Raw genomic sequence first — 27140 nt, forward strand, 5'->3', positions numbered from 1 at the left:
ACCCGATGGTTTATTGTACTGCCCCCATTTTACAGATGAGCAAGTTTGGGCTAAATGACATGCCCGAGGTTGCACAACCCTTAGGAGCCAGCAATGGAAGGGAGGTGAGCGTGGTTCTGAAGCTCCTCCTTGGCACTATAAGGAGGACCTTGCAGTGATCACAGCTTTTAGTCTGTGATCAGGACTGGGAACCCTTAACCCACAGTTCTTAGAACAGCTCCGCGGTTTTCCTCCCCGCGCTCGCTAATAGGTTGTTGGCGGCTGCTGCAAAGGTTGCATTTGTGAAAACACAACATCGCATGCAAGCAGGTAGAACTGCAAGCTACTTTTACATTTCATATTTGACCCGCATTGAGGTGCATGTGGAAAAACTTCGGATGACAGAAAGCCCAGGATTGAATGGGAAGGAGCCCGTCAATGGAATGTGATTCCGTAGCTCTAGGCGCACGTGAGGCTGGGCGACCAAGAGGACGCGAGTGGAGAACAAAGGCAGGGCCGGCGACGAGAGACAAGGGTCCCTCCCGCCCGGCGGCGGAAACGTGGGCGCACGCCTGGGTCAGCGGGTGGGGGGCGGCAGCGAGGAGGAGCGGCAGGCAGCGCCGGGGCTCGGGGACGCTCGGGAGGTGGGGGGCCCAGCGCCGGATCCCCCGGCGCTAGCGCGGAAGGCCCGGGTGGCGGGCGGCGGCCGGGGGGCGCGGGAGGTGGGGGGGACTGGCCGGGGGGCGCGGGGAGCGGGGACCCCGGGGAGGTGGGCAGGGCCGGCTGGAGCGCGGCGGCCGCGGGGGCCCCGGGGAGGGGGCGGCGCTGGCGGCGGGGCGGCGCCGGTAGGTGGGAGCGGGGCGAGCGAGCCGAGCAGCGTCGGGGCCCGGGCAGGGGCGGGGCGCGGCGGGCGGAGAGGGGTGACGTGGGGAGGGGGCCGAGCCGCGCGCTCTCCATTCCGCTCCGGCGCCGCGCCGCGCCTCTGCGCTGCCCTCCGCTCCTCCGGGCCGGCCGCGGCAGCCGCAGCGCTGGCGGCGACCATGGCCGTGGCGGTGGCGGCGCCGGGCCGCGGGGCGCGCGGCGGCAGAGGCCGGCCTCCGGGAGGCGGCGGGCGGGCGGAGGGGGCGGGGCCCGGGGCGCGGACGCCGCGGCGGCCTCTCCGCGCGGCGGCGACGGCTGCGGCCAGGACGAGGCGGCGGCGGCGGCGGCGGCGGCAGCGCGGGGGGCTGGCGCTCGGGCTAATGGCGGCGGCGGCGGCGGCGGCCCCCGGGACGGTGCTCTCCCCGCGGCTGGGCGACGGCGACGCGGCCACCCCCGGAGCGCAGTCGCCGAAGGTGAGGAGTCGGCGGGACCCGGGGGCCGGACGGGGCGGGGGGAAGCCTCAGGGCCCGCCCCAAAGGCGGCCTCGCGGGGCGCGTCCCTGGAGGCCGGTCCCGGCGGGCGGGCGGGCGGGGGCTGGGGGCGTCCAGGGAACCCGGGAGCCGCGGCTCTCCGGGCCGGGGGGCGTCTCGGGACCGAGGGGCTGGGCCGGGGGGGCCGGGAGGCCCGGGCAGCCGCCCCCGAGGGTGGGGTCTGGAGCCCTTCCCGCCTAGAAGGGGCAGGAAGTGCGTCGCTAACAGCTCTAACCGCCCCCCAAGGTTGTGAGTCGGGGTCCCCTCTCCCCTCCCCTTTTGGGCTCTTTGGGGAAGTTTCCCCGGAAAGTGCCCCCCGCAGCCCCTCGGCCGGCTTTCCCAGAGCCGCGGAAGTTACTTTCCCTCGGATCCTCCAGGCCCTCGGCGCCAAGAAGTGCCCCCGAAGCGCTCGGACGGGGTCTGCCGTGCCTGGGGGCGCCGGGCGGCCTCGGGAGGGACCTCGGGCCCGGAAGCCCCGGGCGCGCCCTGGCTGTGGCGGGGCGGGTGGTGGACCAGAAGGCCGGGCCTAGCTCAGCAAAGTGGAGATAAGCTGCCTGGGGTCGAGGGGACCCCGCGGGGCAGACCCCACTGAGACCGGGGCGTCCGGTGGCGCCCGTGCCGCCGCCGTCCCCGCCCAGCCCGGCCGCGGGCCCTTCCCCGGCCGCGGGGGACGCTGCGAGGCCGCGCCGCCTCCGTCCGTCCTTTCGGGTGAAAGCCCGGCCTTCCTCCCGGACTCTCGGCAGTTTCTGAGTATGAGGAGACTGAGCAGCCTTCCCAAAAACGGAACCACTGACTTATTGGAGAAACAGTTCTACTTAGTAAATACGAATAGTTTTCTCCGTATTTGCCTAGGATAGTGAGTCTGTCTGGAAAAGATTCTTCATTTGGCAAATATTCTGAAATATTTGAACTCATTAGAAAAATAGAGTTGTAAACGACTATGAGAAAACCATTAGTGAACTTCGTAGGATAGCTAAATTAATAATAACCGTTTTAATATTTTCAGTATTTTTTTCAGTTTTGTACTTTATATTGTTTTCAGTACAGTAGGAAGGCCTTAAGGTTTTAAAGTGAAAGATGAGTGGAGAAAAATCTAGATGAGCAGGTTATAAATTTCATTTTTTCGGTTTTTTAAATTTATTACATTTATGAACTTGAAAACTTTGTGTTTCTAGAGTTTGTATACAGGTTTGTGACCAAAAGTTAGAAGAGTGGAATGATTTTTAAAAATCTCAAAATTTAACTTGCGGTTTAAAAGTTGGAGTTAGAAGATGCTGGGAAACAGAATGCTTAAGATCCCATTCTTTCCTTAAGTGTGCTGTCAGGAGAAAAACATTTTGTCATAATCTGATATGCAGCTTTTCCCATTCCACAGAGCCCCTGTGGTTTACAAGGTAGACGCACTGTGGTATATAAGACTTGTTTCAGAAGGTACTTCCAGTGTCCCCCAATGGAAGTAACTAGACTGTACGCCTCTGCACAGACCGTGTCTTGTTTGTTGTTGTACTTCCAGCATCTGATGCTGTCGATACCTCCTGACTGCATATCTAGCTGCAGGGGTCTATCCCAAGGATGAGATGCACAGAAGCAGTTAATCTGAAGGTGGAACCACACGTAACTCTGAAATGCAAATGTCTGAGTTAGTACATTTGGGAGTCTTTTAAAAATGTACCTATATCAAGGTTACAAGTAAATTCTGATAGCTTAATCCTATTCCACAGTATACTGGGAAAGATATTGCTCTCTAGAAAAAGGTCAGCTGACCAAATGCTTGCTTTATGTAATAATATATTCACTTAGAATTTTGTAACAGCCAATTTAAAACACCTTATATGTGAAGTTGAGATTTCAACCTTTGGAGGTGGTCTGCATTTTTAACTTTCTATTTTTCTCTACTTTTGAGTATCTCGATTTTTTAGCCAAAGGGAAACATACTCGAACAAATTGACATCAAAGTCCCTGTAATGCTCACAAGCAAGCAAAATAGAAAAAAAGATACTTGAATGCTTAAAATGAGTGAGGTACTGAATATGAGATGTTGCAATTGTGATACTTTTTTTTAAATGTAAATTTTCTCAGAATAGATTTAGACTATCTCCAGCTTTGACCCGGTTGCTTTGCCTTAATAGGAATTTGCAGTGCTCTCTGATTGTATTCTTACTTTATAAGGACTGAAAAAGAGAGTATTTTGTATAGTTTATTCTTTGGGAAAGAATAGAGCTGGAGACATTTGAGACTTGAATCATCATTATCATGAGCATAATATCAGCTAACATTTATTGAGCACTTTTTTATTTGCTAGGCATTGCTGTAAGTGCTTTCCATGTAACATTTAATTCTTGCATTAGCCACAGTGTCATATGGGCATACTCATCAGCCCGATTTTACAGATACAGAGGGATCCACAGAGGATTGAGCACTTAGCCTGGGAGGGGCAGTGCCCAGTAAATGTCCCACTCTGTCCCTCTGGCACATCTGACCACGAGGCCGTACTCCCATTCTGTGTTCCTTTGCAAGATTGCTTTCATTTTAGTACACAGCAAAAGGACCATGGCACTTAGCAGAGTTGTGCTATTGTTAGAAAGTTAAATTACCTTGATTTAAGAAAAAAAATAATTCTGTATTTCTAGACCTTAAGCCTTGGCTCAGATGTGAATAAAAATCAGTTTCCTAACAAATGATACTTCCTTTCATTTTTTTAAGGCATTGGTTATTTATAACCTTGATATTCTTGTCGCATAATGTATTCATTAACAATTTTTTTAAACCTCTCCTTTTTCTTGGGGATATGTATGGCCATATAGAGTGATGTCTCTTATTAGGGCATATTTTTGTCAAATTTTTGCAGTGTAAGAAAAAAATTTAATAGAGTTAGAATTGGTAACTTGTATTTACTCCTTTTTATGTCCCCCTTTCACAGGGACATAAGTACCTAAAGTAGCCAATTAGAATTTTCCTATAAACCAGCTGTGGGCTGAGTTAAACACTGTAAATGATTCATGGACTTTTTTTCTGGTAGGATTGGGGGTTTTGCTTTACATTTAGAGTAATGAGGTTATTTTATGTGTTTATTAAAAGCAGAAGGTATTTTAACCTCAGTTGGTAAGAAAGCAAAAGTGAGTTGAATTTACAGGGGTCAATGAACATTTTCTAATTTTGACTTGTGTGGATAATCAACTTTTACTTTTGTTCCAGTTCTTGCCCCAGCCAAATTCTTGTCCCCTTTTAATGATAATAGGAAGTGATGTTTGTATAACTAGCTGTACCTAGAAAGCCTTTAATTTGTTGGGCAAGTCTGGGAGAACACATAATCATTCTTTCTTTGTTTATTATTCTTTCTCTCTCTCTCTCTCTTTTGCAAAATCTTTTAAATGTATAGGATGATAATGAAGAGAATTCAAATGATGGGACCCAACCATCCAAAAGGAGGCGAATGGGCTCAGGAGATAGCTCTAGGAGTTGTGAAACTTCAAGTCAAGATCTTGGGTACTGGCATTTCATTGCTTAATAATATGTTTGGTGGTATGTTTGTTTTTCTTTTCTGCATTAGCTCCCTCTTCCCTCCCCTCTCCCCAAACCTCAGCAAAGGCAGAGATTGAAAACTGTATTTTCTTCATGCTTTATGATGTGGCGCCAAAGTTGCTCTTACTTCTGAATGCAATTTTTATGGTTGCTTTAAAAAAAAAAAAAAAAAAGCTTTGTTGAGTTATAATTTACATGCTATAAAATTCATTCTGTTTTAAGTGTCTCTTAGTAAATTTAGAGAGTTATGCAACTATTACCACAACCCAGTGTTAGAAGTTGCTGTTTTTTTTCCCCATAGGGAAAGTGAATGCAGGTGATAGGTGCTCTAGAGAGTGGGTGACATTAGATTCTAAACTGAGGACTAAGATGATGTGCCAGAGATCACGTAGCAGAAGAAAACAAAGCCTGAGTAATTCAGAATTCCTGGTTGGTTTTGGTTCTGATTATTTTTATGAAGTTTAGGATCAAGATAATGTAAAGGGGTTGTTTCATGAAAATCCCCAGAGAAAGACGTTTTGAAAGTATTGGAAGAATATAATTTTCACTTGTAAGGTTTAATTATTACAGTGATTTCAGTTGTGTCTTTTTCAATACATATATGTTTCGAGATTGGGAATTAAGGCAAGTGAAATATTAGTATTTTCCTTATTTTTCAAATATTGACTAATTTTTTAGCAAAATGTTTTTGATAATCTTCATGGTCTTCATTCTTAGGTTTGAAATTAAGAACCGTTGAGTGATAATTTCTGTATGGACAAAGAAAGGGTCCCATTAATGTTTAATTTACTAATAAACGTAAATTATAAAATCATGTATTTCCTTTCTTAGAAAGAGTGAAGGTTTTGTTTCTGGTGGGACACTAGTTCTTTTGTGCAGTAAGTGGCACACGTGATATGAAAGGTTACTTAGGGTGCTAAAGAACCAGTGCTAGGACAACCACAGAGAACCATTTATTTATAAAGTATATGTTTTAGTTTCCTGGGCTGCACTCTGGCTGCTGGAGGGGGGCAACACAAATGTGTATATGGCTGCTAAATAAAAATGCCTGATTTTCCACTCAAGTTGAGCCTGCAGTGCTGCCTTGCAACCCTCAGATTTCCACTGTAGTTGAGCCTGCAGGGCTGCCTTGCAACCCTCTTCAGCACTAGGTCTCTCTCTACTTCACTTTGACCTTCACTCTCACCTCAGAGAGACAGGCTGTAGGCAGTGTGTCCTCAGGCTGTGGCCCTGCTCTCACCTCTCTGCTCCTTGGCAGTTCTGTCTTCTTTCCCCTGTCTCCCTTCTCCTATGTCTTCCTTTTCCCTCTCATTTGTCTCATATTCCTCAGCCTGGGAATATGAAGTCCTCTTACATGTTAAAAAACAAAAACAACCCTCCTTTGATTCTCTGTTCTCCTTTAGGTATTACCAATGCTTTCTCCATCCCGTCGTAGCCAAGCTGCCAGAGAGTGAGCCACCTTCAGTCCCGGAGCCAGTGTCCCAGCTCAGCCTGCTGAGGTCTAGCCTTAGCTCAGCCAGGGCCACCCAGAATGACCTTGTGCTAAATTCATTTCTTATTGTTTACAACCTCCCTGTAGAATTAGGCACTGTTGCCCACTCCTTTTTGAAACATCTTTGGCTTCTGGCTAACGTAGAAGGGTCTAGACTTTGTAGTCTGACTTTGTTTTGACTCTTGATTGTGCCACTTAATAGATGGCCTTGGGTGAGTTATATAATCTTGCTGAACCTCAATTTTTTTACCTGCGTCTCCTGAACAGACTGAGATTATATATATAGAATACTTACCATGGGGCCTGGTATATGGTGAGTGCTAAATGAAAGGCAGCTACTGTTGTTCTTATCGTTATTATACTATTTTATAATTCATAATTATTATACAATAATATTAAACTATTATTCAATATTATTTTGATGTTTTCTCTTTTTTGCATGTTCTCATTTGGTAAATTTATCTAATTCCATTATTATCAGATCTGAGGTTTCCCTAATACCTGTCTTAGGTCTGACACCCTTTCAAAAGGCTCTTTTACCTCCTAGCTATGTTTTCCACTCTCCTTCCCCACATACGTATTAATTCATTTTTTTCCTCTCTATGTATCCTGCATTTCTTCCTGTATTGCCTCTCCCAGCTTATCATCCAAGTTGACAGTTGAGAATTATCCCTGACTTCTTTTTCCCTTGGGCCTCTCACTTTAATCACATTGAGTTTTTAGCCTTTTTAAATGACTAATCTGTTCCTTCTTTCAATCCTTAATTGCCACTGCCTTAAGTTCATTTTAAAAATTTGGATTTCAGTCTTTTGTTCTGCCTACTTGCAGGTTTCCCCCGACTCTAACCCGTTCTCCTCTAGCTGACCATTTTGCGTCTCATCTTACTGTTCTGTGTGTTTACCCGAATCTCTTCGAGTCAAAGTAAGCTCTAGTGTGCCATACAAAGCCCTTCATGACTTGACATATGGTTTTAGTCTTCATCTTCTCCACGTGTACCCCCTTCCCTCTGCAGTACTTTGTCTTGCTTTTCAGTTTGTCTTGCTGTTCTTTTTCCATTCCTTGCTTTTACACATTTCTCTTTGGCCAATTAAAATTTCTGCTATGCCCACCCCTCCTTTTCTGCCTCTGGCTAAGTCTTCTTTGAGTTTCTAAGATATCATCTTCTCCGTGACCTCCCCCCCGCCACCTTTGACCTGGGGTGTTGCCTCTGTGCCTCGTAGGCTCTGTGCGTGTGTCTTTTATCTTCTTTGAAGTTACATGTTTGTCAGTCTTCCTGACTGAACTTAAATCTCCTTGAAAGCTGGACCCACATCTTGTTGATTTTCATGCTGTCAAGGATAAATTTGTACTTAATAAACAGGATATATGCTCAGTTTCTTTTTTTAAATAACAGCTTTATTTAATTATAATTCATGTATTATACAGTTCACCCATTTAAAGTGTACATGTCAGTGGTTTTTAGTATATTCACAGATATGTGCAGCCATCACCACAGGCAATTTTAGCACATTTTCTTCACCTCAGAAAAAAACCCTTGTACCCTTCAGCTATCATTCCACTATCCCTCCAACTCCCCTAGCCCTAATCAACCACTGATTTACTTTCTGTCTCTGTAGATTTGCTTTCTGAACATTTCATGCAAATGGGATCATAAAATATGTGATTTTTTGTGTGATTGGCTTCTTTCACTTAGTATGTGTTTTAAGGTTCACCCATGTTGTAGCTTGTGTCAGTGCTTCATTCCTTTTCAGGTTTATGTGAGAAGTTATAGGTGCACAGAAAAATCATGCAGAAAGTACAGTTCTGTACCCCACCACACACACACTTCCATACATACACAGTTTGTTTTTCCTATTATTAACATTTTGCATTAGTGCGGTACATTTTTTAACAATTGATGGAAGGATATTACTATTGGTACTATTAACTGTAGTCCGTAGTTTACGTTAGGGTTCATTCTTTGTGTTGTCAGTCCTATGTTGTTGTTTTTTGAATTTTTATTCTCGCAATATATAGACAATCTAAAATTTCCCTTTTAACCACATACACTGTGTTACTTACATTCACAATGTTGTGCTACCATCACCACCATCCATTACCAAAACTTTTCCATCACTCCAAACAGAAACTGTGTACCAGTGAATCTTCTATTCCCTATTCCCTGCCTCAACCCCAGCCCCTGGTAACCTGTATTCTAGTATCTGATACTATGAATTTGCTTATTCTAATTATTTCATATCAGTGAGATCATACAATATTTGTCCTTTTGTGTCTGGCTTATTTCACTCAACATGATGTCTTCATGGTTCTTCATGTTGTCACATGAATCCAACAAATAATATCAGACAAGTAATTGTGGCCAAATAATGTAACAAACTATAACTGTACCACATTTTGTTTATATATTTGGACATTTGGGTTTCCAGTTTGGGGTATCATGAATAATGCTATGAACATTTGTATACATATTTTTGTGTGGATCTATGTTTTTATTTCTTTTGGCTATATACCTAAGAGTTGCTGGGTCATATGATAACTTATGTTTGATCATTGGAGGAACTGTAGGACTATTTTCCAAAGTGACTGCACTGTTTTATATTCCCACCAGCAGTTTATGAGGGCTCCAGTTTCTCTACGTCTTTAATTACACTTGTTATCATCTGACTTTTTCAGTTGTGAAGTGGTATCTCATTGTGGTTTTGATTTGCATTTTCCTGATTAATGATGTTGAACATCTTTTTGTGCTTATTAGCCATTTGTATATCTTCTTTGGAAAAATGTCTATTCAGACCCATTCAATGGACAAATTCAGTTATTTGTCTTTTTATTGTTAAGTTTATTATAAGAGTTCTGCGGGGACTGAGCTTGTACCTCGACTTACCAGGCCTGGGCCAGGGGACTTGATATCACCCCCTGGGGAGGGTAGTAGGTACGGGCGTGAGTGCCCTCTGCAGCCCCCCCGAGCCTGAGGAGCGAGGTCAGGGCAGCTCCCTTTTCCTCACCCAAAATGCCACTGGCAGGGGAGGCTTGCCGGAGGAAACCGCCTTTCTCCCAACTGCCCTTTCCCCACTTCCTTATCTTGCCCGCACACTCCCCTGTGCCAAGGCAACTCCTGCCACCGCCAGCGCGCATGCACCGTGGCCAGAACAACCCCCGCCCGCTGCAACGGCTCCTGCGTCCTCTCAGAACCAATCCTAGCCCCTCTCCCTTCAATATTGCCATTTAAGGCTGCTTCACCTCCTTTCCAGCCCTGCCCCTCTTACCAGCCTATATAACCTGTAATCACCCCTGAATAAATCTCTTTGGCGCATACTCCTACTGGATGAAGAGTGTTTTTGTCCTTATCGCCGCCCTCCATACCTTGCACGCCTCTCGCCGAGGACCCGGCCACGTCCTCCGCCTCGCCCTCGCCTCCGGGAAAGAGCCCCCGCCGCCGGTACCCTTTAAGCAGCCCCGAGAGCTGAGGGCTCGGCTACCGGCCGCCACTCCCCCTAGAAGCAGTAACCCCGACCGCAAGTTCTTCATATATTCTAGATAGAAGTCCCTTATCAGACATGTGATTTGCAAATATTTTCTCCCATTCTGTGGGTTCTTTTCACCTCTTTGATAATGTCCTTTGAAGCACAAAAGTTTTTAATTTTGATGAAGTCCGATTTATCTATTTTTTCTTTCGTTGCAAGTGCTTTTGGTGTCATTATCTAAGGATTCATTGCCAAATCTGAGGTCATGAAGATGTACCCCTGTGTTTTCTTCAAAGAGTTTTATAGCTTTAGCTCTTATGTTTAGGCCATTGATTGATTTCCAGTTAATTTTTGCATATAGCATGAGGTAAGGGTTCAACTTCATTCTTTTGCATATGGCTGTCCAGTTGTCCCAGCACCATTTTTGAAAGCACTTCTTTTCCCCAATTACTTTTTTTCTATGGATAGTCACATAAAATACGGTCACTTTCCTGCCTCTACAGTCCACTGATGAATCTTGGAGGTTGAATTGGCCCCGATACAGAAATCCAAAGACTTTGATATTCAGTATTGAGATTGATCTACAATACAGTGGCACCCTGAAACTATGTCCATTCTTTGCTTCTGGTTTGTGGAGTAAATGAGAACAAGTAATTATGGTGTACAGTATAAATCATGGAGAAGTTTGCAGAGTTCTGCTTCGTTCTCAGCTGTGACTCACTTAACAGCAGGTGGGAAACAAAAGTTGATTACTTTGTACCTTGGGTGGAATTAAACACTAGTTATTGGTCTGAAGCCTAAGAGAAAGGATTCAGAGCTGACACCACCACCCTGTTCGGCCTTATGGGTTTCAAGCTAAAAAAAATGCCTTAGTTCCTAACAGTTGTGAATCTTAGAAAATGTTACTTTTATTGTACTTTTTGTTTTGATGTTCCAGGTGATTGTTTCTCTTCCTTCTATCTGTTTGCAGTTTTCTTTAATACACATGAAATAGCGGGAATTTCTTTGTTTTGGGAAGTCATAGCTCTCAGACCGAGAAGTTGCAATACTTAAAATAGTTTTGCAAAATATCCTCAAAAATAAAAATGATTTAAATTTAATAAAATCCCCACTTAAGGGATAATATGTATGTCTGTGCTTAGCTTTAGCTACTATCCAGCTGAAAATCTGATAGAGTACAAATGGCCACCTGATGAAACAGGAGAATACTACATGCTTCAGGAGCAAGTCAGTGAATATTTGGGTGTGACCTCCTTTAAGCGGAAATACCCAGGTACTTACGTCCCAGTTGATGTAACAGAGTAACTGTAACTTTTAGCTAATAGTAATTATTTATGATAGACTGTTAACTTCTAATTCCTTGAGGATGGGTTATTTACAATATATTTTACATTCTTACGTGGGCTGATTTTCCTTTATTACTATTCTTTACTCTCAGTTTGCTCTTATCCCTTATAAACTAATTTGGAAACAAAGTTGGGAAGATGAATTTCCTGGGGAAGATTTAAGAAAAAAAAATCATTCTATAGCATATTTATTACCAAGGGTTTTAATTCTTTTATCCCTTAACTTTTGGAATTGAGTTAACCATATAAGATGTATTTAAATGTGAGAAAGGCTAATACCTTATTAACCACTTTAATATTATTTGTGTTTCATTCTTGCTTTGGATGATTCCATTTTTAATTTTACTTTTTACTTTATTTCCTGAATTTGGAAGATTTTTATAGTCCTTTTAACAGTAATAATAGGAATATGTAAAATGCAGTACTTGTAAAAATCCATGATTATCTTTTATAACGTGATTTTATCCTGAGCGTTTAAAAATTTTTGCAAATGCACACTATTTTTAATAGTCTTTTGTTATTTTCTTTGGAGATTTAGAGCGACGAGATTTGTCTCACAAGGAGAAACTCTACCTTAGAGAGTTAAATGTCATTACGGAAACTCAGTGCACTCTGGGTAATGGAAGCTTTCATTATGCCTTTTTCATGCTAAACATTTTTGAGGTGATACTGGATGAGTGTTTATCTTCTTTCCTAAAATATTTTACAAAGTTAATAATGTAGATTGAGCCATTCAAATGCTAAATTGTTGAGTCATTTAGTATTATTAAAATACTACAGGAGAATTAAGCATATATTTGATAACAGAATGTAAGTTTCTAATAATTTTCACAGAAGTTCCAAAGTGTGTGTTTGTATGTATTTTTTATGTACAAAATTTATACAGGACTTTTTAAATATGTGTCCTTTCTCTTAAAAGGCAAATTTTGCTCATTTTTTGATTGTTAATAATTATTTCCATGTTTTAGTTGTAATTTTTTCTTTATAAGCATTTTAATGAAACCTGATTTTGAGGAATTTGTTGCAACAATGACTGTTTTTAAATATATATCCATGGAAGTTCATTTCAGCAGTTGGTGAAATTTGACACATTGACTTCTGAAAACTGACTACATGAATTGCACATGACTGCTGATGCTTTCGGTGAAATCTGAATCGACTGTTTATAATATTTCTAGTGTATGGCATTTGAAAACAAGGAACTGCATACACTGAAAAATGCTGTTTTGTTTGACTTTATGTTATGAATACTAATTTATGTATTAAAATATTTGCTTTGTCTTTTGGAAAACCTTTTAAATGTAGAGTAGTTAAGGGAGAAGCACATTTTGAAAAGTGGTTTTGTTTGCTTAGCCTTAAAAGAGATTCTTTTCCACTTTTTTTTTGGTCTAAAATAGGTCTAACAGCATTGCGCAGTGATGAAGTAATTGATTTAATGATAAAAGAGTACCCAGCCAAACATGCTGAATATTCTGTTATTCTACAAGAAAAAGAACGTCAACGAATTACAGATCATTATAAAGAATATTCTGTAAGTAATTGATGTGACTAAAATCTTTTATTTGGGTAGGGGTGATAGACATTTACTAATGTGCAATTGTATGTTTTTATTTTAGCAAATGCAACAACAGAATACTCAGAAGGTTGAAGCCAGCAAAGTGCCTGAGTACATTAAGAAAGCTGCCAAAAAAGCAGCTGAGTTTAACAGCAACTTAAACCGGGAACGTATGGAAGAAAGAAGAGCTTATTTCGACTTACAAACACATGTAGGATGACTTAAATTTATGAATCACAATAGATAGAGTATTCTGCAGTTATTTTTTCTTACCAGCTATTTGTCCCTTTCCTCCCTGTAACTTAAGATAAATCATTTTGAATTAAGATAAATCATTTTAAATGATGTACCTATTAATATTCAGTTTTTTTTTTTTTTTTGGGTGGTGGGAGTAGTGAGATTTCTTTTGCTTTATGTTTCACATCCTGCTGAGGAGACAAATTGATAGCTTCTTACAGTGTATGTGTTTCAGGTGTGTTCTAAGAGATTTCCATTTTCATTTAATTCTTACAGTAACAATGTGAGCTTGAAACCGGTTTATTCTCATTTCATAGAGGAAGAAATTGAGTTACAGAGAGGTTGTTTAAGCTGACCTAGTAAGGGATAAGCAGAGTTACAGTGCCTTTCCTTAGAAATTAGGGTCATGGTAGAAAGGCAGACAAAACTGTTACGTGTATAATCAGAAAATACCAATTGATCCTTAGGTTATAGCTACCAATGTCTCTTAAATTGTAGCTTTTTTTTAGGGGGAGAAAAAGGGGTGAAATTTTTCTGAAGCATTGATTCCTAATATGGAAGTCAATTTTGTATTTTTTTTTTCCATGTTAACACAGGTTATCCAGGTGCCTCAAGGAAAGTACAAAGTGTTACCTACAGAGCGAACAAAGGTTAGTTCTTACCCAGTGGCTCTCATCCCCGGACAATTCCAGGAATATTACAAAAGGTATTCAGTACTTTTTATTTACCATTAGTATTGGCTGTTGGTGAGGGGTTTCAAAGCCTTGTGTTCTTGCCTCCTAAAAAAGTTTGGGTCCGTTTAAATACCACCATAACACGTTCTGTAGGATTTGTGATGATGTTCTTTAATCTTCTCTGGCTCTGTGGAGAAGAACACTGTTCCACCACAATTTGAAAGTCTGTTGAAGAAGCCCGATTGCCCGTTCCTCTGCCCACCCCGTTTGGGTTTCTCCTAGTGTCGTTTCTGTGCGCTCCTCGCTTGCCTGGAGGCTCTCCAGCACCTTGCTGTTCAGAGCACTTCCGTGGTCCAGTAGCACTGGTGGCACTGGTAGCTTGCTGGGAACGTGGAGCCTCAGGCACAGCCCCGGGCCTCCTGGCTCGTAGTCTGCATTGTAACAAAATGCCTCTGATTCATGTGCCAGTTAAAGTTTGAGAAGCACTGGCTTGGACTCCAGGATCTGAAAGGAGAAGCAGAATGGCTGCCAGGGTAGACTTGGAGCCTTCTGGTTGCCCCCAGCCACGTCACTGACCTGACTGGGCTTTTTCTTCAATCTGTACACCAAGAATGCTGCTACTCTCTTATTTCTAACATGAAATAAAAAGGAAAAAACAGGACTAAAAGTTTATCTTGTTTCAAAATCTCAGCTTTCATTTTAGCTTTAAATCTTACTTTGGAACTATGTATTCTTTAGGATAAAGACTATTCTTTAGAGAATAGAATTTCAGGTAGAGTATAGAATCATACTTATATTGAAAAGTCAAATTTGAATCAAGGGTCAGCAAGTTTTAATTTTTTGGTCAGTAAATTATTAAAAGTGATATGCCAACGTGTGAACCCTTTTGCTCTTTGGTGTGATATTTTAGTTGAGGGAAATGCTTATCCAGCGTTTCTTCCTGAACAACGAGTTCAGTGAGTGCTGAGTGCCTGTGTGATGTAGAGAGGCCTTTACTGTTGGTGAGAATGGAGATGAGGTTAAACGTCTGTCACTAGGCGGTGTGCTGACTTGGACCTATAGGAAGAGGTGGCCAAACTGTAGTGTCAGATTGATGATTAAATTTGTTAGGGTACATGCTTCAGATATTAGCTAAAAGTAATTTGCTACTGAAGATTTTCTTTCTTAAATAATATCATATGTCATGTACTGTTATGAGTCACATGCACTGATTTATGTTATCTTTGCGTCAATTCCGAGGTAGATACTATCATCACACCCATTTTATCTTTATTTTATTTTATTTTTTTTTGACTTAAGCAATGGGGATTTATTGGCTCATGGTTTGGAAGTGTAGAAGGCTTGCTTCCTCTCAGGGTCCGTAGTGTTCTGGCTCTGGCTTGCTGCAAACCTTAGGGTTCCTTGGCTCGAATCTCTTCCCTCCGTCACATGGCTGTGTCCTCTCCTTCCTAGCTTCTGTGACTTCCTGGTTCTTTTTATAAGGCTTCTGGTAATCGGGATTAAGGCTCACTGTCATTAAGTTGGGCCACACTTTAATTAAAAATGACATCTTTGAGTGCTCCTATTTATGATGGGTCTACACCCACAGGAATGCAGATTAAAGTTAAGAATATGTTTAAATTGGGGTACATAATTCAGTCTACCACATTAGTTTTAAATTTTTTAGTTATCTCCACAGTGGGAGGGGAGGTTTGGCTTCCAGTTCCCCCAATTTCCTGAGTGGGAATTGGGGCTAGATCCATGTACCATGACTAGCAATGTTTCAGAATCTTGAGTGGTCTATCCTTTTGTGGGTTTCTTATCCCTGTGTTTTACCAGCAAAATCTGACACCCAGTACTGATTGCTTCTGGAGTTAAACATTTGAGTTAGTGTCCTCAGACACAGCTGGACAACCCAGTTCTCCACTGCCGGTCTTTGTATTGACTCAGTCCCTGTATAGATGACCTTTATCCCAAAGGTTCCAGCTCAGGATTATGACCCAATTGAAACCCTTATGCATACCTCATAGCAAGTCCTGTGAGAATGAGATAGGAGAGACACATTTGGAGGAAAGGCCCAGCAAGCATGTCTGAGAACATCTTTGTATGCATCATTGGTCTGCGGGGCTGGCCCTGGCAACGTCATAGTTCAGAACAGGCCAATTTTAGATACAGCAACCCTGCATTTTTTAATTTTCAAAAAGGATTTATTTTTATCCTGAATATATTCTTCAATTAACTTATCTTAAGGAGCCCTGCTTCTCTGGCAGTTTTCCTCTGGCTGCATTAGTTGATCATGCCCATTTTAGAAGTGAAGAAACTGCAGCCTGAGAAGTAGCAAGTTAGTTAAAAAAAATGGTGGTGTTTGATGTGATCCCGGGCAGCAGGGATCTTGAGCTTGTGCTCTTATGTGCTATTCTATATTGCCACAGTGTTACCCTTGTATGCTGACTTTTTTTTCCTCCCTCTTGTTTTGTATCGTAGTAAAAGGAAGAAGCATTGTCTTCTGATAATAAGAATCAACTGTCTTGTAAAATGAGGTTCAGGCTTTTTATTTATTATTACCACTTGATCACTGAAATGAAAAATTACCACCTCAAATCATTTTTCAAAAGTGTTTGGGTTAATTAAGAAGTTTAAGGCTCTCTTCCTAGCTCAGTGATTAGCTCGTCCATTCATATGTAACAATAAAGGAAAACTGAAGATCGTCCTCTCTCAACTTCAGGTACTCCCCAGATGAGCTGCGGTACTTGCCGCTGAATACAGCTCTGTATGAGCCCCCTCTGGATCCTGAGCTCCCTGCTCTAGACAGTGATGGTGATTCTGATGATGCTGAAGACGGTCGTGGTGAGGAGAGACGAAAAAATAAAGGCACTTCGGTAAGATGATTTCTTTTTAGTAGCAGGTATTTCCTTTCCCTTTGAATTTTTGTTAATTGCTTTTCTGGAATAATGAATCACGTGGTATTACCATCCAATTTTTGAAAAAGGATAGTTTATATAATTTCATGAAAGGTTTCATAAAAATTATTTATTGCGGGTAAGTCTTATATTTAAAATAGCCCCTTTGCTTTCATCATGAGCAGGTTGGTAACAGTACTGCAAATTAATTTACAATCTTACTCTTAGCTAGCCACCTATACTGCTTAAATATTGAGCAAAACAAACTTTGATCTGTTGGTACAAAGAAATGTATATTTCTTGGTTTGGAGGAGCACATTAACTTGCGATCCTGTCGCTTAATGAGTAATCTCAGGCTTCCTGTAGGAAAATAATAAATCTGACATGTAGTTCTATGTTGAAATATTAGTTGAAATATTATTTGGGTCTTTCTGTATGATCCATTTTTGTAGCAAAATGCAATTGCAAGACAGTGGACAGTTGGTGTACTCTGGAGTGAAGAAGAACAGAAACCAAATGATGGTTTAGGGTTTTGATTTTATTTATCACTGCATTTTAAGCAGTTGGCCATTTATAAAGTTTTCATGATAGCCACCCACCTGAAAATGTACTACCCTTAAATGGGCATGGCATTTCCTTATCATCAGTAGCTTCTAAAGTATATTTACTACATACATGTTACATATAGTAAGATACTTTTTAAGTATTAAAGTGATAATAGAGTTTTCACCTGTCATATTGGTATAAGATAAGATATGGCAAGATTATGATGAAATGGACTGTCTCATACATTGCTTGTAGGAGTGTAAATTAATGCAGTATTTTGAGAAAGCATTTTGACAGTACGCTTTCACAGAATTTGACCTAGTAAATCCACTAATTGAATTTATCCTAAGAATCAATCATATGCTGACAAGATTTTAATTAGGAAGAAGTGTCCATTGGAGTGTTAACAGTATTTCTTATATGGAAAATTAGAAATAAGTCTTAATATCCACAGTAGATGATACTATGTTACATTTACATGTTAGAAATTCGATTCAGAGAATATTTAGTGATGTAGGAAAATGCACATAGTGTTTTAAAAAATAACATACACCATGCCCATACACACACACATACACAAATATGTAATATAATTCCAGTTTTGTATTTTAAAAAATGAGAGCACATATATAGGTAGGGTATGTGTATGTGAATCAGTCCCCTCCCCCATGTATATATGTGTGTGTGTGTGTGTGTGTGTGTGTGTGTGTGTGTGTGTGTGTGTATATTTATAAAGAATATATATATAAAAACACACTCCCAGAAAAAAGAAATATATTCATATTCTTAATAGTTTTCTCAGGGAGTTCATCAGAGTGGTTATGAGTAATCGAATTTTTTCATTAATTTCATAATTTATAGTGAACATAAAATTATTCTAATTAGAATATTTTAAACAATGAAGAATTAAATTTATCAAATATTGAGCCAGTAGACTTTGAATATCTAAAAGTTGTCAAATACTGTTCTACATACTTGGAGATATTGGCCCCAAGTAATTTAACATCATAAAAACACAGGTGTGTACTTTGGGGACTTCCTCGATGACATTTATTACTGCATTGAAAATTCTCAATCATGTACTTATTAAAAACAATATATATTTTAAACATGATTTTTGTTTGAACCAAATATGCTTCTCTGTGACATGGCAGAATGATGTTGAAGCTATATGTTGTAATAATAACTAAATTAGATAATTCTGTTCTTGTTCTTAAGTCAGAAAACAAAATTGGTTATGGCAGTTACTGATATAAATGAAATTAGCTTTATGTTCTATTGTACTTATAAGAAGGATAAATTATTTTTAATATGATTTAGTCACCACTGGAAACTTTTTCTTAGATTTAGAATGATTTTTTTATTCTCTGTTTAACTTGAAGACACTTTAAAGTTGTTTTGAATATTTCCTGTATTCAAAAGTTTTTTTGAATATTTCACACTTTAGCCTCTAGTGTCTTAACTTCAAGGCATTGTTCTTTGTCCTTTTTGAACTGTAGGACAGCTCTTCTGGCAATGTCTCCGAAGGCGAAAGCCCTCCTGACAACCAGGAGGATTCTTTTCAGGGAAAACAGAAACCAAAAGACAAAGCTGCTACTCCAAGAAAAGATGGTTCCAAACGTTCTGTACTGTCCAAATCAGTTCCTGGGTACAAGGTAGAAGAAAAAAGCCCCTGACTCAGCTTCTTTCCTGACCAGCCTCTCTCCCTGAAACACTTTAATTTTGAGTTTTGAGATGGTGGAACTACTGCTTGCTGTCTTCACTAGCTGTTCTTCTGTTGTGTGCTCCTCTGTCAGTTTCTCTCCTTTCAGCTGCTTTTCCCTGGTGGCTTTTCTGTCACTTTTGGTGATGGTTTAGCTTCTGTTTTCTGTATATTTACAATTTATAAGAGAGCCTTTTTTTCTTTTAAATAATAACTAGGCAAGTGTGGGTTTTTAAAAAAAAATTTCAAAGATCATAATTAGTTTGCAGTTTAAATATACTCGTATTTAGAATAGCTAAACATGCTATGCTGTGAAGTATGGATGGATATACTGTTAGACTTAGTTGCATTTCTGTAGTGCCTTTCATTGAGTAAGATCTGGGTTTAATCTAGGGATTATTTGATCTGTCAAATTCTGCTAACTCTGGGATAGAGAATAGTAACATTTGTTTTTTACATTGTGCTGATTTTTAGCATATACTTGGCAAATAGCCTATATAATTCTATGACAAAGATTACAACATTATTGGATGAAGTATTTTGGCTTAGATATACTCACCTTTTTCTGGTTATTTTGAGTAAGGAACTAGGTTACCAACAGCTATGATCATTATTATTTTTTAATGTTCCCTTTCTCTATCTCCTGCCTTTCAAAGGGTTAGGTGAGAGGTCAGTAGTCTTCTTTGTATATAGGGATTTAAGAATATCATAAAAGGAGTTGGAATTAGCTGCACAGTTTTATGTTTTAGGTGGTAATAGTAAAATATCCAGTTCTTTTGGTTTGGAATTTTTAGAATATGCTTTTATTTTGATCATGAAGGTGTATTGAAGGAAAGTTTTCGAGTAAGTTAATCAGAAAGTTTTGCCAAGTGGAATTGTTAAACATCTCATTATATGTCAGAATGGTGATTGTGGCAATTTAATCCAGAAGAACAACAGGTTGAAGTAGGCTGTGAGTCAACGTCCCCTCAACCTCACCGGAACATTTTCTAACTGTGTGTTAACCTTTCTTTCCATGAAGTTAAAAAAAGCAGCATAACAAATTTGTGTGCTCCGTATCATTAGAAAATGCCTTTATAAATAACTCGGAAATACATATTTTTGCAGCCTGTGACACATTTTAAGCTTCATTCAGGCAAGGATCAGCTTCCAAGGATGACTTCAATAGGCTGCAGATAGATAATTTTTGTACTTGTTTTGACATATATCGCTTATTTAATTTTTTTTTTAAAACTAAAGATTTAAATTCAGGTTTAATAATTGAAAGCAAATGAATTCCAAAGATCACATTTCGGAAGGTTAGCCTACATGAATGAACGCATGCCATTGGTCTGATGAGAGATTCCAGTTGGAGTGGCAGTTCAGAGTACATTGGCCTGTAATTGTTCTCGATACTAAGTAGATCTTTTAAACAGTAAGCCTGGATTAATCATGGGTAACAAAAAAAAAAGGGAATATTGAAATAAAAGTTTTAATACGGGCTGAAAAGAACTGTTCACAGTATCACTGACTCAGTATCTAAAAAAAACATATAGATTAACCTAAATTAACAGTACACAAGGGAATTTAATATGTAAAACACATTTTATAATCTGTGAACATTTTTAGTACCTAAAAATGTTTTCTACTTCAAAGATTGGACTTAATGTGAACATATTTATTAAAGAAACCTCTCTGTGAAAAGTACAATATGCCAAGATGTGCCTAAGTATTAGGGTGCTTAAAGCTGAAGGTCATGTATACATAAATGTGTTTTTAAAAAAGGGTTAAGAAAAATGATAATGTATTTGATGTCTTGCTTAATAAGATTCACTAGTGCTTGCCCTTAATTTGTAGGACAGTGTTGTTTAGGTTACATTAACCTGAAGTGAAAGCATAATTGTTAGGATTCAGGCCTCCAAGTATATAATTAAAATCTACACTGTATTAGTGCTACGACGAAAGTGTCTTACCTTTGGTTATTTTTCAAGCAGGAAAGTAAGTTCATGAAGAACCACTTTTTGTGCACCTTCAGTTTCAGATGTGAACTGTTAGGATGAGCATTTTAATTCCTTTGTCAATAGTGAAACTTCGCTATTGCTGCAGGGACTGGACACCTGTAGGGATTGATTCTGTGATTGTTCAGGGGAGTTTGGCATGCTGTTTCCTTCTGTCTGTCCTCAGCTCACAGTCCACAAGACACCTAGCTTCCCCAGCCTGTTAGTGTGCTTCAGTGTGTACTCAAGTCCTGGATGCAGTGTGGCTCCTACAGCACTCAGAATGCCTGAGTGAACAAAGTGTGTTTTTTTATTTATATTGAGATGCAGCATCATTGTAGAAAATGCTACAAAGCTCTGTCTCTTTCTGTCCCACTTTCCACCCTTGTCTTGCCCTCTTTTCAAGATGAAGACTGTTGGGTAAGAAATTTTAAGTGTTTTAACAAAACATTATGATTTTAAGCTTAGAAGTAAACCTGGAATTTTCTTGGTATCCCTTTTATCGTAGGTGTTTAATGTATATTTTAATGATTGTAGAACTTGAATTGCTCTAGAATGTGAATGACTAACCTTGCATTCTATTCCTTTTGACTTTTTTTTGTAAAGGATCTCCTATGAGGAGTTCTCTTTTTAGAATTTAATTTTGTTTGGTTACTTCCCTAATTTTAGTGAAAAATATTAGAGTACTTAATATGCCAGTATCTAACCTAAACTACAAGTATTAAATACGTATATCTTTTACATTTAGCACAGGTACCATATCCAAAAGATATTTCTTAGTTTTGGTGGATTGAGAGGTAGCTTTCTGCTATATATTATGGCAGTTACAGACTTGATCATATTGGAACCAGAATTTGGATCATAAAAGTGCACTTCCTAGCTATTTATATTTAGTTATAGAAAAACATGAGAACCTTACGCTTACAATGTAGCAGTAATAACAAAGGGTAACTACACTGCAAGACTTAAAACGTTTGCGCATGTGACACTATCCTTATATCGGGGGGAGCAGGGTTTAAAGTTATACATATAGGAGATAGAGAATAGTTAACAGTAATTTTTATATGTATGTTTTAACTGCCATGATATTTATTATTTTGTAGAGACATTTGTGATTGTTTAGAGTTATTGTTTTTATTATATTTATGTATAAGGTTGACTTTTTTTAAATAAATAAGCCAAAAATTCTTTTTGAATGCCTCTGTCATCTTTTGCAAAGAAAGATAATTTAAAGAATAAGAAATAAAGAAGTAACAGCAAATTGTAATTTAGGCCTAAGGTTAGGAAGGTGGCAGTGAGACATTTCAAAGCTGGAAATAGTATATAAGAAGTCAGAGTTTTTTTTAGGTTCCTCTTAGGAAAGGTAAACATGAGATGAATTTGGCTGGGTTGGAATACAACAGAAATAATGTATAACAAAACTATTTAAAATAATTTTAGGTAAAATAATATACATATTTAACTCCCATCCCCCACCCCACCCCTCCCATTTCATTCTTGGCCCATTCTTGCTCTTCCTTTTCTACCACTTTTATTAACGTATTCATATAACATAAACCATTATATATTAGTCAAGGCAGTAAAGCTCAAATGTCCTCTTCCCCAAGTAATTTTAGGAATGAGCTTTTTTTTTCTTTCTTCTTTTCCATGTGTTGCCAGTATGTTTAAATCCCAAACACCTTCATTGGAGTATGCATTCTCTTTAACCTGAAAGATGAGTAGTATTCAAATATTAAGGGTGTTTGATTTTTTTTATTTGACTATGATTTTTTTGGTTTCTCTGAAAACTTGTTTTTTCCCTTTTATAATATTTTGCATCTCAAAGTGAATGCTTTTTGCCTTTTTAAACTTAGGCTTTTAAAATTTGTTAGATATGCAAAAGGGATAATCACCTTTCATTTTCCACATTTATGCACATGACAGCATATACATGAAACATTCGAATTAAAAATTTAAAACATTATTTTTGTAACTTGAATTTTATTGATGTAATTTTACAACTTTGGAAAGCAGTTTTTAAACAAAGTGTATAAATTTAACAATGACTTCTCTCTTACGAGACTAAACTAACTTTCATGTAACGGTCATTTCATACTTGCATTTTCTCTTTTAACTGCTAGTACTAGTGAAGTTTGACATTGTATTCAGTCTTTGCTTCCAGTTCATTAGTGTGTAGGGAGTAAAGAATGATACATTTAATCCTAACCTGAGATCATGCCATTGACTTAAAAATTTTAAAGTGCAATTTAAAACTTTCATCAGTTGGGTCGGAATACCATCTCAGGTGGTAAGAATATTCATGTCAACTTACGTTTTTCAAGAAGGTCCTCATTAGCAAATTAACAAAAGTAAAAATAAGGCGATACAATAACAGAATTCCTTTTGAACCCACAGTAAGTTCTTCTGGCATGAATTTATAGCCCTCTTCTACCCTTCCAGCCAAAGGTCATTCCAAATGCTATATGTGGAATTTGTCTGAAGGGTAAGGAGTCCAACAAGAAAGGAAAGCCTGAATCACTTATACACTGCTCCCAATGTGAGAATAGTGGTAAGTATCGACATGTGTTCTCAAAATTTTAACCACCTTATTTGTTGCTTCAAAGCTAGCATTTTTAGTTGTCAGCTAAACTTCAAAGAATCATCAAATATACAGGGTAACTTGTAAGGTATAGAGAAAGTCCATGTACTTTCTTCTACATGGCATTTTCCCTTCTTTTTGGCCATTAAACAGTATAGCCATTCTTGGGAAGTCTTAAATTAAACTAGGATTTTATTATGCCATTTTAAGTTAAATACTGTTTGAAATACTACTAATACTGGTTTTGATTTAGGCCATCCTTCTTGCCTGGATATGACCATGGAGCTGGTTTCTATGATTAAGACCTACCCATGGCAATGTATGGAATGTAAAACGTGCATTATATGTGGACAGCCCCACCATGAAGAAGAAATGATGTTCTGTGATGTGTGTGACAGAGGTTATCATACTTTTTGTGTGGGCCTTGGTGCTATTCCATCAGGTAAAGATTAAGAAAAGGAAAATAATCATTGAGTTACAGGATTACCCCAGCTTTTTTTTTTTTTTTAAGGCTGCATAAAGACTTTACTGAGATTAAAGTGACCGAATCTGTGATTACACAAATCATATTCATCTGGTTACCCATCCTAGAAAACCCAACTTAAGGAATAAATGTTAGAATGCTTCTTCTAAAAGTTCTGGAATTATAGGTCAGTGTATAGTATGAGCCTGTGTACCTCTTCTGCAATAGCTAAAGTAACAGAACAACTGATTTCTTTCGAAGCCTTGATTTTATTGTTATACATCATCTATTTAGAAACTTAACAGAATGGCTGCTATGCCTTTGTACATGTTAAACCATTTCTGTACATGGAGGCAGCATGACAATTCCAGATTTCTTTCGAGCGAACACAGTATCAAAAAATAAATCACAGTAATTGGACTAAGACATTACACAAATATCTGTGTAATTGTAGAACTTATTTGCATAGTTATCACTGTATAATGCTCTATAAAACAGATGTCCCAAACTAAGTTTCCCAGGAATCATTCATTAAGAAGCTGAGCAACTTAACTAGCGGTTTATAGTTTTGTAGTAAGTCATTGAGTTTACTAGTACAGTGTCTTATTGTTTTATTAAATACTTGATATGTTTTAAAGTGCTGTGTCAGTATAGTCCACCAGGACTTCAGAGAATGCTATTAGACACACAGCTGCAAGTGAGCAGCAGAGAAAAAAGGCTGAAAATAGGCCAAATTCAGTAATGGATTTTATATTAGGATTTCTGTTGAACTAAGTGTGATAGCAATGAAATTTCAGAAACAATTTTAATTTTTTTTTTTTAAAGTCCATACTATCTGATACCATTGCTCCTTTACCCTCCCACCTTTGACTCTTGCACTGAATTTTCCATGACATGGATTAATTACACTGGTTGTTTTAAGGGAACTTCATTTTTTCTCCTTAAGTTAGTCCTTAGTGTCCTTCCTCTTCCACATCCACAGGTGAGTATCACTAGTGATAGCTACGAAAGGAGAGCTTAAGTGGGTTTAAAATTTAGTCCTGTAATAATAAAATTTCATTGTATATTAACTAACAATTTTTTTCCTAGGTCGCTGGATTTGTGACTGTTGTCAGCGAGCTCCCCCAACATCCAGAAAAGTGGGCAGAAGGGGAAAAAACAGCAAAGAGGGATAAAATAGTTTTTGCCCCCAATATTGTAATATGCATTTAAATAAAATATCTGGTGCCAGTTTATTTACAACATTCTCAGTTTTATGCCAATAAAACATTTTTGAAGTTAACTGTGCTTCTAATCCACAAGTTGAATTATTCCTGATAAGCCATTCTTACCCTTGAAACTAATTCCAGGTCGAGATTTTTCTCTTAGTACTTTAGCTATCTCCAGAAATTGAGTGGAAATATTTAGCAGCTTAATTTGAAATACTTAACTTATATTAGCCCGAAAGGTTACTAGCCCGAAAAATTACCATCATTTTCATGAAACTCCTATTTCGTCTTGTTTCTGGCTCACCATAGGTGGCATAATGAAGCTGACTTAAAAAATGTTAATAGGTAGCCCAAAGTGATAAAATTACAAACGGCCTAATAAAATTTGGTGTAGCTGGATTTAGAATTGTCATTAGCTGGCTACAGGACAGGAGTAAAAAGTAGAAAAGGTCCCATCCCTACTTGGGATATAGGCTTGAGGTTTTAGTCCATGCTAACAGAAGTGTAAATAAATCACCTTCATTACGTTTCAGACTTGATTTTAGCAACCCTTGAAAGCTTACACACATTATTATAACATCATTTAGACTCTTTAACTGAAGTAAAATTATAGTTATTGTACCTTTTAATCTGATCTGTGTAACTGCACAAAAGGTTGCTCTATTTTCATTTTTTATATAAACCTAAATTACTTGAATAATCTTTCTTTTTAGTCACCTGACTATTCAAAATGAAGTTTAAACATTTTATTGTGCATATTCTTTTTATAGGAATTTTGATCCTTAAAACAACAAACAGTGTGCTTGCTGCTTTCCCTACTTTTGGGGTAACTGAGGTAACAAAACTGTGTATGGCTTTATTTTTCATCCTCCCAACTGGAAAAGGTAACCAGAATCTCAGACAGGTAAAAGTATGCAAGGTTCAGAGCAAACTGCAATCAACTTCACAGATTAAGGGTATTATACTCCAGAGTATGTCCAATGAGTTAGAAAAGAATTTCAAGTACTAGTTTCAAAATACTAATTAATATTGTCCAAAGAACGGATTCCTCTTCTTGAGATGTGTCTTCTGGGGTGTAAGCATGCTTCTGACTTGACTCTGTACCATCTGAAGAAAAAGCAGCCTCCCCAAATGGGTACTGTTCGATTGTTCTATCATAATATACTTTCATTTCAAATTCACTTTCATGGTGAGATGGATGTCCATAGATACCTATTCCCACTGGACGTTGGAAGTGTGCTGGTATAAAAACAATGTCCTGGCCACAAGTAACCGACTGTAATTCATACTCATCAAAGCTTGGGTGAAGGGTGCTATCAGATACATACAGGTCTGCATCACCTCTTAAGCTCTGCATTTTAAGAATTATCTTTCCCTCATGATTTAATCTCAAATAGCTGTAATTCCCGGCTCCTATCTGACCCTGAACAACATGCAGAAGAATCCATTCTTCTGGAACTTCCTCCTCTTCAAAGCACTTCACTAAGGACATAGCTTGAGATGCTAGAAGTATCAGAAAAGCTCTCTTCCAGGGAGCTGCCATAGTTACTTAGTTAGCTTCCTCATCTGTAAATATACTGTTGGTAAAATAACAGATTACATACTGCACACAACTGGCAAACATGCCCACTTCCACCCTTCAGGCTACCCGGGGGCTCGCATGCACCGCGAAGCTGCGCATCCCCAGGCGTCCTCGGCAGCCGGACGCAAACAGGCGGACGGCGGGTGCTGCCGGCGCTGGGGGCGAGGCCTGTGCGCGCGCTGAGCTGCTTGTGGGCCCCCGTGCTCCGACTGGCACCAGGCGCGGCCGGGGGGCGACGCGGCAAGGAGGCCCGGGCCGCCCTGCGGGAAGGGAGCCCGAGAGAGAGAGAGAGGCGGCCCGGGAAGCTGACGCCCCGGATGGGGAGGAAGTAACGGGCTCCGCGTCCCCCGCCGCGCCGACAGTCTAGGTGACAGGGACGCCCTCCCAGCACCCGAGACTCACCGCCATTCCCCGCGGGGCGCAGAGCCACACCACGACCATCTGGAACCGCGGCCGCGGAGCGAGCCGCCGCCGGAAGCCGGAAATGAGGCGGAATCCCAGCTCTCGCGAGAAGGAGGCCGTGGGCGTGGGAGGGAGGCCGTGGCGGCG

The 27140-nt window shown here is 39.7% G+C and overlaps 2 protein-coding genes across 8 annotated transcripts; one reads left to right on the forward strand and one right to left on the reverse strand.

Moving 5' to 3' along the window:
• Positions 1-1191: 1191 nt before the first annotated feature.
• Positions 1192-25040, forward strand: PHF10 (PHD finger protein 10). Of its 7 annotated transcripts, none has more exons than XM_037817623.1 (12): positions 1202-1313; positions 4750-4856; positions 10988-11118; positions 11724-11807; positions 12589-12722; positions 12808-12957; positions 13580-13689; positions 16362-16515; positions 18582-18737; positions 23200-23308; positions 23592-23780; positions 24891-25040. In XM_037817623.1, the coding sequence occupies exons 1-12, from the start codon at positions 1221-1223 to the stop codon at positions 24974-24976; spliced, it is 1503 nt and encodes a 500-aa protein (XP_037673551.1). In that variant the 5' UTR covers positions 1202-1220; the 3' UTR covers positions 24977-25040. The 7 variants fall into 7 exon arrangements, with proteins under 7 accessions (XP_037673557.1, XP_037673551.1, XP_037673552.1 ...); XM_037817624.1 differs by having other exon boundaries at positions 11730-11807; XM_037817625.1 differs by lacking the exon at positions 1202-1313 and adding an exon at positions 1503-2188.
• C24H6orf120 (chromosome 24 C6orf120 homolog) lies at positions 23787-27066 on the reverse strand. The gene is made up of 2 exons (XM_037817630.1): positions 26994-27066; positions 23787-26586 (listed from the first exon to the last, which is right to left on the reverse strand). The coding sequence occupies exon 2, from the start codon at positions 26550-26552 to the stop codon at positions 25995-25997; it is 558 nt and encodes a 185-aa protein (XP_037673558.1). The 5' UTR covers positions 26553-26586; positions 26994-27066; the 3' UTR covers positions 23787-25994.
• Positions 27067-27140: the final 74 nt, after the last annotated feature.

This window comes from Choloepus didactylus, chromosome 24 (genome assembly GCF_015220235.1).
Source record: "Choloepus didactylus isolate mChoDid1 chromosome 24, mChoDid1.pri, whole genome shotgun sequence".
In the NCBI taxonomy this organism is placed as follows: Eukaryota; Metazoa; Chordata; class Mammalia; order Pilosa; family Megalonychidae; genus Choloepus; species Choloepus didactylus.

Coding starts and splice junctions, on each gene's coding strand:
- PHF10 (XM_037817623.1), top strand. CDS start 1,221: ATGGCGGCGGCGGCGGCGGCGGCCCCCGGGACGGTGCTCTCCCCGCGG. Junction 11,808..12,588: donor GGAAACTCAGTGCACTCTGG/GTAATGGAAGCT, acceptor GGTCTAAAATAG/GTCTAACAGCATTGCGCAGT. Junction 13,690..16,361: donor TTCCAGGAATATTACAAAAG/GTATTCAGTACT, acceptor TCTCAACTTCAG/GTACTCCCCAGATGAGCTGC.
- C24H6orf120 (XM_037817630.1), bottom strand. CDS start 26,552: ATGGCAGCTCCCTGGAAGAGAGCTTTTCTGATACTTCTAGCATCTCAA.